The sequence below is a fragment of the Vigna unguiculata genome, chromosome 3, assembly GCF_037176805.1.
Source record: "Vigna unguiculata cultivar grain cowpea cultivar isolate G323 ecotype 2 chromosome 3, ASM3717680v1, whole genome shotgun sequence".
Taxonomy (NCBI): Eukaryota; Viridiplantae; Streptophyta; class Magnoliopsida; order Fabales; family Fabaceae; genus Vigna; species Vigna unguiculata.
The window spans coordinates 68,954,566-68,966,580 of NC_140794.1; the positions used below are offsets into that span (position 1 = coordinate 68,954,566).

Here is a 12,015-nt window from a genome sequence, read left to right on the forward strand (position 1 = left end):
TTCCTTCATTTCTATAAGACTCGACCGACGACGTCTAAGGGTTGGGTTTCGTTCCTCGGGGCGAACAAGAGTTTGCTCACCCTCTACCTTGCCTCCTACAAGGGTTTCAAGACCGGATTTTTTAAGGTCGCGATTCCCCGCAAGGGGAGGAGATATATCTTTGACGAGCAGGATCGTCCTAAGTTTCCGCTGTACTGGACGGCGTATCCCCCTCCTACTGATGCCTGGGCAGAAGAGCGGTTGACCCCGACCGAACGGGCTGACCTGGCTGTCCTCAAGACCTTGCCCAACAAGATCCCCCCGCGGCCGCTGATCCAATGCCTCCGCTCCCCGGACTTATCGAGGGCGGTTTATGGTTAGTTGTTCTGATGCTACCGATCGTCAAATTGATTGCAGTTAACTTATTTATTTTTCTGTTTTTTGCAGATATAATGGCTCGGACGACTGCTCCCAATGCCGAGTTTCTGGCTCGCGCTAAGACCCGACGAAGGGGAGAGGATACCGCTGAGGAAGTGGTGCCCCTTACGACCGTCCCTGCAGCCCCTTCGACCGGTCATGCTCCAACCGCCATAGCCCCTGCCGCTCCTTCCGGTACCGCCCCTCGGCCTCGTTTCGTTGTGAAGCCGCCTGGTTCTGGTGCCGCTGCGGCTGCTGCTAGGGACAAGGGGAAGAAGTCCAAAAAGGATGACTCCCCGACCGGCCGTCCTCTTAAAAAACAAAAAAAGGGGGAGTCATCCGGATCCCTGGCCGACGCTTTTCTTGGCGGTGGTGCTCGCCTTGACGAAGAGGTCTATCTTCAGCTGGGACCTCGAGTGACCGACGCACTGAAAGACGTGTCCGAGGAGGATGCCCTTCGGACCGCCGGGGAGCTCACCCTTAGGCTGGCTGCCTTATATACAAAGTTTCCTCGCCCCGAGCGGAGCAGGATAGAGGACCTGGAAAAGGAGCTCGCAGCGGCCAAGACTGAGCTCAACGAGGTGAAAGCGTCGGCGGCTGACCTGAAGGCTCAGTTCGATCGGCTCAATGGTATTAAAACTGAGCACGCCAAGTGTGCAGGGCTACTGAAGGCCGCGGACGATCGAGCCAAGGCGGAGCAAGCAAAGGCAGTTGAAGCCGTCGACGAACTACGCAAACTCCAGCGCCGCTTCGACGATCTAACTCTGGAGCATATGGCCGCCGTGGGTTCAGCCTCAGACTGGCAGAAGAAGGCAAAGGATTTAGAGGCCGAGCTGGGAGTGGCCAACGAGCAAGTATTTGCTCAATATGAAGCGGGCTTCCAGAGTGCCGTCGACCTGGCGGTCTTCTACTATAACTGCTCTCCCGACCGGTTCGACGTACATATGGGGGTGGTTGATGGGAAAGTGGAGAGGGTATTCGACCGGCTGGACGAGGTCAATGACCCTCCTGTATAAGATTGATTTTATTTTTATTTGCACATTTTGATATAACCGATCGAACCCGATCGACCATTTGATGGATCGCGTTCGCTCGGTTATTAGGTAATTTTTTGACAAACACTTATGTAAATTTTTAGCTCCCTCTTTATTTCATCTGCTGACTTTTTCCTACTTCCGCTCGTTTATTGCTTTACGTTGGCGACCGGTCGAACTTTTGTCGTTTCCCAGCGTTGGCGATCGGCCGTGTAATTGTTTAACTTGTTAATTCTGTTTGATTGCGCTTAGTATTGAACTGACCGGACGACCGGCGTGCATTCGTTAAACTATTGTTATCTTGATTATTTGTTCTGTACGGTTGACCTTCGCGCGTTCAATTTGTTTTTTGAGATCGTCGGTGTTATTCCCCGATCGACCAAGACAGCTCGTGTCACTCGTTTACCCGTAGAGTAATTAGATCGCTAGGATCGGTGCTGACAGAGCGGGACTTCCTCTTGGAAGTCCCTCTCTCGATCGGTCAGGCTTTGCTTGGGTCCCGTAGGGAGTCCCTTCGGTCAGATTGTTAGATGGAGTTGCATGAAACGCTCATTTTATTTATAATTAACTGTAGTACATTTTGAGATGTGACGCGTTCCATGTGTTGGGTATTTCTTTGCCACTCAAGTGCTCTAGCCGATAGGCTCCGTTCTGCAGGCTCTCGGTCACGCGGAACGGGCCCTCCCAGTTTGGTGCTAGCTTTCCCTGTGTTGACTTCTTTCGGGCGTCATTGGTTTTTCTCCAGACTAAATCTCCCTTGACAAAACTTCTTGGTTTGACTTTCGCATTATACCTTTTTGCCACCATTCTCTTGCACGCTTCAGCTCGCACGGCTTCCCGTTCTCTTCGCTCGGTCGTCCAATCTAACTCCTCGCGCATTCGTCCACAATTCACCTCCAAGTCTTGCATTTCCCGTCGAAGTGTCGGTTCCCCTACTTCGACCGGCAGCATGGCGTCGGTACCGTAGGTCAGGTTGAAAGGAGATTCCCCCGTCGTCCCGTGAGGCGTACACCGATAGGCCCAAAGGACTTGTGGCAGCTCGTCGACCCACGCTCTTTTGGCTTCTCCCAACCTTTTCTTTAACTCAGCCACTATAACCTTATTCATGGCCTCAGCCTGGCCGTTAGTTTGTGGATGCTCGACCGAGCTGGTCACGTGCCGTATCCCCACTTGCTTATAGAAGTCCTTCAGCTTCTTGTCGATAAACTGACGGCCATTATCGGTGATGATCGTGTGGGGGAGGCCGAAGCGACATATGATGTTGCGCCAGACGAAGGAGTGAACCTGCCGAGCGGTGATATTAGCCAATGCTTCTGCTTCTACCCACTTCGTGAAATAGTCCACTGCCACAAGTATGAATTTCTTCTGCGCCCGGCCAACCGGGAAAGGTCCGACGATGTCCATGCCCCATTGAGCGAACGGCCATGGGGCTGTTAAGCTGTGTAGCTCGGTCGGAGCCTTTCTCACGTCATTTCCATGGGCTTGACATCCTTCGCACCTGCGTATCATGGCTTCGCAGTCTTGCTCCATGGTCGGCCAAAAGTATCCCGCTCGGAGTATCCGGGCTTTCATGGTTCTCCGGCCGGTGTGCATCCCGCAGATGCCATTATGGACCTCGTTCATGACGTACTCCGCTTCGTCCATTGAGAGGCACTTCAAGAGTGGCGCTGTGAAGCCCCTTCTGTATAGATCATCTCCGATGATGACGAACCGGAGCGCTTGCCTTCTCTCCGTCGGTCTGATCTCTTCTCCAGCCTCGCACCTCTTTAAGAGCTCCCGCACCTCGTCCATCCAATCGGCCGATAGACTAGCCGCAGCACATTCTCCCGTTGAAGGTCTCATCAAGGTTTGCCTGATGATTGTCTTCAATTGGCCCTTCTTCTTTCCTTCCGCCAGTTTAGACAGCCTATCGGCCCTGGCGTTCTCCGCTCGGGGGATGTGATGGATGGTGACCTCTTCAAATTTCTTCATGGCTTCAACGGCCTTGTGGTAGTATTGAAGCAGCAAATCATCCTTAACCTGGTATTCACCTTGCACCTGTCCGACCACGAGCTTCGAATCCGTGTTACACTTCAACCTCGTCGCGCCCAAGTCTTTTGTTAGTCTTAACCCGGCGATCAGCGCTTCATACTCTGCCTGGTTATTCGAGGCTTTAAACTTGAACTGCAAGGAGTGCTCCACCGAGAAACCGTTCGGTCCTTCGATGACGATTCCTGCTCCAACATTTCGTTTGTCCGACGACCCGTCGACGAAGAGAACCCACGTTTGCTCGGACGAGGGGCTCGGTCCGTGAAGTTCGGCTGCAAAGTCGGCCAAATGCTGCCCTTTGACAGATCCTCTCGGTTCGTACTTGAGACCGAACTCGGATAACTCAACCGACCACACGATCATTCTACCAGCTAAGTCGGGCTTCCGGAGTATCTTGGTTATAGGATGGTCGGTTCGGACGATCACCTGGTGGCTCTGGAAGTACTGGCGCAACCGTCGTGCGGCCGTTAATAGCGCCAAGGCTATCTTCTCTATCAGCTGATACCTTGTTTCTGCACTCTGTAAAACCCGGCTGATGAAGTAAATGGGTCGCTGCTCCGGGACTTCTTGTATTAAGGCCGCACTGATTGTATCGTCCGATACCGATAGGTATAACTGCAGAGGTAGTCCTTCTACTGGCCGGCTCATTATCGGTGGACTGCTGATCATCTCCTTTATTTGTTGGAACGCGACCTCGCACTGATCATCCCACTTTTCCGCTGTCTGCTTCTTCATGATCTTCAGGATCGGCCTAACCTTCTCTGTCAGCTTGGGCAGAAAACGTGCCAGAGAAGTCAGCCGCCCCATTAACCGTTGAACCTCCTTCAAGTTGTTAGGACTTCTCATCTCAACGATAGCAGCGCACTTGTCCGGATTCGCCTCTATACCTCGGGCGGTCAGCATGAAACCTAGAAATTTCCCCGCCGGTACTCCAAAGACACACTTCTCCGGGTTGAGACGCATGTTATACTTGCGTACCTGGTGGAAAACCTCACCGAGGTCGCGTACATGGTCTTCGGCAGTCTGCGACTTCACGACCATGTCGTCCACATAAACTTCCATGGACCGACCGATCTGCCCGCGGAAGACCCGATCCATCAACCTCTGATAGGTAGCCCCCGCGTTCTTCAGACCGAACGACATGACATCGTAGCAGAAATTTGCTCGATCTGTGATGAACGCCGTTTTAGACCTGTCCGGGCCATACATAGGGATTTGGTTATACCCTGAGTATGCGTCCAGAAAGCTCAGGAAGTTGTGCCCCGAGGCTCCGTCTACCAGCCGATCGATGCTAGGCAGGGGATATGCGTCCTTTTGGCAGGCTTTGTTCAGATCAGTGAAGTCTGTACACATCCTCCACTTCCCGCTCGGCTTCTTCACCATGACCACATTAGCCAGCCATGTCGTGTACTTGATTTCCCTGATAAAACTAGCTCCTTCTAGCTTTGTTACCTCCTCCTCGACCGCCTTCCTTCTTTCTTCTCCCATCTTTCTTTTCTTCTGAGCGACCGGTCGGGCTTCACGGAAGATGGCTAGCTTATGGGACATCACGTCTGGGTGGACGCCCGGCATGTCAGCGCTCGACCACGCGAATAGATCTTTATTTTCCAGGATCACGGCGCCGATGAGCTCTTCCTCTTCCGCGCTTAGGGCTCCCCCGATCTTCCTGAGTTGTCCAGGTTGGCTTCCGATCAAGATCTCCTTGGTTTCTCCTTCTGCTTGCAACCGATCCTCTGTGTTCGTTCGGGGATCCAGGTCCGTCATCGCTACCTCCGATCGGTGTTGCTTACGCGGTCGGCTGGGAGGCCTGATCCTCAATCCTGCAGCATAGCACTGCCTGGCGACCTGTTGATCTGCATGCACCGTGCATATTGTCCCTTTGTCCGACGGGAACTTCATGGCCAGGTGCAGGGTAGACACAATTGCTCCGAAGGCATTCAAACAGGGTCTTCCTAACAACACATTGTATGAAGTGTTAGCTTCAACCAGAAGGAATCTAACTCTTACCTCTCGGCCATCCTTCCTCGAGCCGATCCTCGTGCGAAGATCTACGTATCCCCTCGTATCCACCCGTTCGCCCGAGAAACCTACTATCTGCTCGTTGTATGGTACGATCAGGTCTTCAGAGAGGTTCATCTTTTGGAAAGTCTTCCAGTATAGGATGTTGACAGAGCTTCCCTGGTCGACAAACACCTTCCCGATCCCATACTCGGCCACTTCTATCGAGATGACCATCGGGTCGTCATGATCAGGATCGGGCGCCTTGAAGTCGTCGTTCATGAATGTTATGGGGGGCATCGATCGGATCTTCTTCTCGACCAGATGAACCGACTTCAACGCCCGAACGTGCCTTTTTCGAGCAGCAGAGCTTGACCCTCCTCCGGCGAACCCCCCAGAGATGGTGTTGATATAACCCCTCAGGGGTCTCTCCTGACTTCGACTGCGGCTTCTTCTCAGACTACGATGCGGCCGGGATGGTCCTCTCCTACGCTTCTCGCGCTCGGGCTCCCTTTTCTTCTCTGATCGGGTTGGGGGGACCCTTCTCCTCGGGCTTTGGTTCCTCACCGGACTCCGCTGGGGACGATCTTGCCGAATATATTTCTTCAAGTGTCCCTGTCGAATGAGCTCTTCTATTTTGTCGCAGAGCGTGTGGCATTCTTCGGTGGTATGCCCGATAGTCCGATGATACTAGCAATGCTTACTCCCGTCGGCATCGGGTGGTGGAGGCTTCTTCCTAACCGCAGGGAGTGAATCGACGCTGAAGGCTTCCTGCAGGATCCTGGCTCGGGGAACAACCAGGGGAGTGTAGGTTGTGAACTTCGGTGGCTTCCGTTCGGTAGGTCGAGTTGCCGTTTTGCTCGGTCTAGGAGCGATCGGCTTTGGGAGCGCAGCATCCTCCTTCTCCCTCTTCTTCACCCTAAACTCCTGCATATCCTCCATCTGTATGAATTTTGCTGCGCGTTCCCTCATCTCCTCCATCGTCTGCGGCTTCTTACGGCTTATCTTATCTGCGAAAACTCCCGGCTGGAGTCCATAAGAGAAGTGATGTCGCGCAATCTCGTCGCTCAGACCCTTTATCTTGACCGACATCTGATTATACCGGTCGAGGTAACTCCTCAGCGATTCCCCATCCTCTTGCCGGATATTCACCAAATTGTCGACCGTCAGAATGGCCGGCTTCAGGGGCGCGAACTGTGTGCTGAACCTTACCTTCAAAGTGGCAAACGAGTCGATACAACCGTTCGGTAGCTCGGAGAACCACTCCAACGCCTCCCCAGTCAACGAAGTTGAGAAGACTCGGCACCAGATGGGATCGCTGACAGCGTGAAACATCATCTGATGCATGAAGACTCGCATGTGATTGTCTGGGTCGGTCGTGCCGTCGTATTTGTCAAAAGTCGGCATTTTCCATTTCTCCGGTAGCGGCGTCTCTAAGATATACGAGGTAAAGGGGGAAGACCCCGACGCGGGGATCAGTTGTCGTGACGGGCGGCCCCCGTCGTTTGCTCCTGAACTCTCCGCCACCGTGTGTGACGGGTTTCCTCTCGAACCCTGCGTCCTCTCAACCCGAGCTGGTTGTGATTGCTCATGTCCCGTAGGTGGAAGACGGCTCTCCACCCGCTCAGCATCCCGATGCTGTTGTACTCGACTTAGCCTGTTCGGGTTGGGTACGGTCGGCGTCGAAGGGATTCCGTCCTCCTTCTGCCTTAGCATGGCATTCTCCTCACGTAAAATCTGCATCTGCGCTTCATAGTTCCTCTGCATCTCGTCCATCCTCTGCTGCATCACCCGTATCATCTTCCTAGTGTCCGCTTGATCATCTGCTAATCTCCCTCCGTCCATGTTGCTGTTTCGGTTCCTCGTGGTCACCATATGGGTATATTCTCAAAGGAGACTGCTCGGCCCCACGGTGGGCGCCAAAATGTTTCGGGGTAGGGACCAAGAGCCTACTAAAAGAATCTCTCCAGTATCCTCGGCGAAATCCACTCCTTAGCTCGATCGGTTGGGATGACGATCGGGGTACCTGTCTAAAATACTCCGATGCTTAAGTTAGGAAGGGCCGATCGGTATATGAGAATATCAGCTGTAATAAATGCGAAATTAAGATCTCCACCAACCTACCTTTGGGCCCTATTTATAGCTTTCGAGATGGGCCTGTAATTAGGGTTTCTTAATGACGGCCCAATGATCCCTTAATGGCGATTATTGACTCGTTTAACCGATAATCGTCGGCTTAAGTTATATTATCGTGCGACCGATGGTCGCTTGGCTGGGTTAATGACGATATGTTTTCAACAAGCTAATAATGTGTTTTACCGATCGACCGTCAAGTATTTTTATAAGGTTCGTCGCTGCTCAACTGATGAACCGATGGACCCTCGTGGTCAGAGGGTCCGCTGTTGTTGTTTTACCGATGAGCCGATGGGCCCTAGAGGTCAGAGGGTCCATCGTTGCTGTTGTACTGATGAACCGATGGGCCTTAGAGGTCAGAGGGTCCACCGTTGTTGTTGTACCGATGAACCGATGGGTACGAATACGATTAAGTCTCGACTTATATGTTCGACCGTTTGACCGATGGTATGGCATCTTATCTGTTTGACCGATGGTCTTATGTTGTAACGATGCTACATGACTATTCGTTTGACCGTAAGACCGATGATCCCTGAGGGTCTTATATTTGGCCGAGTGACCGATGGACATACAGTACAAATTTGATTAGAGTTACCTTTTGCAAACACTTAGGGCATGTTTGGTAAAGGGGAACCTGATGTGGAGATTTATTCTTTTAATGGTAGCCATCAATACTTGAAAAAATATTTGGGGGGGGGGGGGTGGGTGTCGGGTCTATGAATGTTTGAGTCTATTGAAGTCTATAACATGTTTTGGATTCTTAGACCAACAAATCAGTATTTGTTTGGACCAAATTTTAACTTGAAATTATTATTTTTTATTTCTTTTCGAAGGATTGTGCAATCAAATAATCATTTACAAAATTTGTTGATTTTATATTTCTGAGAGTTTTTCTTTCAGGTTGAAAATTTGGGGACATCTGCTGCTTCTGAAGTACTTTTGGCCTTTTCGCCCAATGAAGTTGAACATCTTGCATTACTCAAAGCCGCTGCAACTTCTGGTAAGAGGAAGAAGAAAACTTATGTTCCTCTTGATGTCAAGTCTGCTAAGCAGCCTGATGGACCAAATGGAACTAAGTTTTTCTCTATAACTTTGTTAACTCCACTAAGTAAAGATGAAACCACGACATTAGATGTTCTTTACATGTTGACACGGTCTTTGGAACCTTTCCCAGTTGAAATAAGTCAATCAGAGTCACAATTGGTTTATTTCCGTGATAGTGCAATATTATTATCTCCCTATCATGTCAAACAACAGACAACTTTTCTCAAGACACCAAGCACTAGGGTAGAATCATTCACGGTGGTGGACCCCACTAAACGTGCTGATACAGAGTTGAAATATGGGCCATATGAAAATCATCCCCCGTATTCATATTCTCCTGGGAGCTTCTCCCTACACCTCCAATAATTTTTCCTGTACCCCCAAAACTTAATTTATTTCCATGTTTGTCTATGGTAAAAAAAGTTACTCCATCTTTCACTGCTCTGCACCCCCAAAACCATACACCCCCAAAACGCACCCCCAACCCCAATAAAGCAGATTCCCTGCTGACACCCTGCACCCCCAAGAATCTTTATCTTTTTATCTTTGAATGTTTGACCTAACTCTTTTATTTGACGCCTCCACACCTCCACACCTTCACACCTCCACAAACCTTTCATCCTTCTTCTCCCTCTTCTCCCACACAGGTTCCACACAGTTGTTGTCCTCGGCGCATCCTTTTCTCCTCCACACACTGACGTTCTTCTCCCCAGCGGCAGACTCCTTTTCTCCTCCGGCTTCTCCATCCATTTTTAACAGTTAAGTAATGTTTTTCTAATATTAATGTGCATGTGTATTTATATTTTAATTGATTTAATTATTTTTACCAGTAGATTAGAAGATACATAATTCACAGGTTTTCCACATGCGTGAAACGGAAGGTTTAACTTTTTTTAAGGAAACGGAATGTGGAATCCGTTTCCCACAATTTTTTTTTAAGAAAACGGATTGTGTAATCCGTTTCCATGATATTTTTTTTTAAGGAAACGGATTGTGGAATCCGTTTCCCAAAATTTTTATTTTTAAGGAAACGGATTATGTAATCCGTTTCCCATTGGGCAGGTGTGGATGGAACTTGAAGCCAGCAATCAGCCCAAGCAAGAGTGATGAAGGACAACATGGACAACATCCCTTAACAAGATATTTGCAGACTTGGTTGTCAGCATGTTATAAAAAAGATTATTCTTTAATTGCGTGAGCAACAAATTTAATCTGTTTGGTGGATAAAAAATAAATTCAATATTAATTTAAATGATTAAAAATGAGAAACAAATTACTCACTCATGTGATGTAATTTAAATTCCACTGCTTTGAAAACTTGGAAGTAACATTAGTAATTGCACCGTTATCAATGGTCATCATTTTATTTTGGGAAAGACATTTTTGGTTTTGTTTATAGGTAGAAAACTGAAAGAAAAAGAAAAGCGTGGACTTCCTAATTATTACTGGTCCTTCCAAGAGAACAATGTTTTCATGCTTTATATGCCATCTTGTTTCCCTCACAGTAATCCTCCATTTTTTCTTCATCTAATTACTCCTAACCATACATTTAACACATTAACATAATCACATTACTAATTACTCCATTTTTTAAGGAAACGAATTGTGGAATCCGTTTCCCAAATTTTTTTTTTAAGGAAACGGATTGTGTAATCCATTTTCCATCATTTTTTTTAAGGAAACGGATTTTGGAATCCGTTTCCCAATTTTTATTTTTTTTTAAAGAAACGGATTGTGTAATCCGTTTCCCAAATATTTTTTTTAAGGAAACGGATTGTGTAATCCGTTTCCCATAAAAAACATTTTTTTTATTTTATTTTAGGTGAAATGGATTGTGGAAGCCGTTTCCCAGAGTGTTGAAACGGAACCTGGAATCCGTTTTAGGATGTGTTGTTTGATTTTTCAACGAATGTGAAATCTGAATGCATAAAGAATGCATAAAGAAAAAGAGTGAATGCAACACATATCAAAAATTGAAAACTGATTGCATGCTAATATTCATAACTGATTGCATGATTACAAAATTCACCAATCACACAATATACATTCACTCACATTAAAAATTCACCAATAACACAACATACACGTATCAACATTCAATACCAACATAGAAAATCAAAATAACTGATTCAAGTATATATATTATATATTTACCACAGAGTAGCATGGGAAAATCAAAATTTATGGGAAACAGAATACAGAATCCGTTTCATAAAACTGTGAAACGGATTTTGTAATCCGTTTCAAAAAAAAATTGCAATTTTTTTTATGAAACGGATTACAGAATCCGTTTCACAGTGTTATGAAACGGATTCTGTATTCCATTTAAAAAAATTGCAAATTTTTGTATGAAACGGATTACAGAATCCGTTTCATAACACTGTATAACACTGTCAGATAACGATAATACTAATACCGACGTATAAAACTAAGTATTATATAAATAGAAGAACCAGCCGAAAAGTTTCAAGAAAGTTATGATCAAAGTGTACTTTTTCCAATGATCCTTGTGACCTAGGGTACCCAATGATCTCCAATTTTAGGCCGTCTAGATATAAAGTTTGTGGGGGATGCATCCCGCAAAGTATCTCATCACTTTCTTTGCATATATCTTCAATGATCATTACTTGAATTACAACAATATCCGCTTAACATCCCAGCCAAGGTTATCAAACTCGAGAGTCTACTTAAACTCGTGAGAGCTTCATAGACTCGATTCGTAGACCCGACTCGTAGACTCGTAAGAGTCTACTACACCCCTACTTCGTATGAAAAATTGTATATAATATCATATCAATTTAGAATTTAATCACCACACATTAATGTAAATAGTAATCAGTAGTTCAATAATTGTAAAATAACTTAGTTCAACACACATGATTGTTATATAAGTTCAAATTACAACAAACATATTAATTAATACAAAACACAAAACATAAATAACTTCAACTTTTTGACTCCAATAGCCTTTTTACTTATAGGTCAAGAAGGTCTAGCAAGTGAAGATGCATTAACATTGGGATCACAAGAATTTGAAGTCGTCCCAGTCCCAATCCCACTTCCAGACATTGTAAATCAGTTTCAATCGACTAAAATAAAATTATTTAATTTTCTAAAAAACCAGAAATACAATAAATAAAATAAAAAAACAAAACTACATAATATATATATATATATATATATATATATAACAATATATAAAAAAACATTTCCTCTTTTATATCTACATTTTATAATACCGATTTTACCCTTTCCAATATAATTATTTATTAAATTTTTTAAAATTAATAATTATTTTTACTTATTTTTTATAAAATTGTTTATCTTTTTTTCTTTTTGTTTATCTAGGATTTTTCTTCTCTATTTATTCACTTTATTTTTA

The 12,015-nt window shown here is 46.4% G+C and overlaps 1 protein-coding gene and 1 pseudogene across 1 annotated transcript; one reads left to right on the forward strand and one right to left on the reverse strand.

The window, feature by feature from the left end:
- Positions 1-1,994: 1,994 nt before the first annotated feature.
- LOC146888036 (uncharacterized) lies at positions 1,995-7,301 on the reverse strand. Its single transcript, XM_085670492.1, has 2 exons — positions 6,161-7,301; positions 1,995-6,115 (listed from the first exon to the last, which is right to left on the reverse strand). The coding sequence occupies exons 1-2, from the start codon at positions 7,299-7,301 to the stop codon at positions 1,995-1,997; spliced, it is 5,262 nt and encodes a 1,753-aa protein (XP_085526618.1).
- A 571-nt stretch (positions 7,302-7,872) lies between these two features.
- Positions 7,873-8,999, forward strand: LOC114175575 (dolichyl-diphosphooligosaccharide--protein glycosyltransferase subunit 1B pseudogene; annotated as a pseudogene).
- Positions 9,000-12,015: the final 3,016 nt, after the last annotated feature.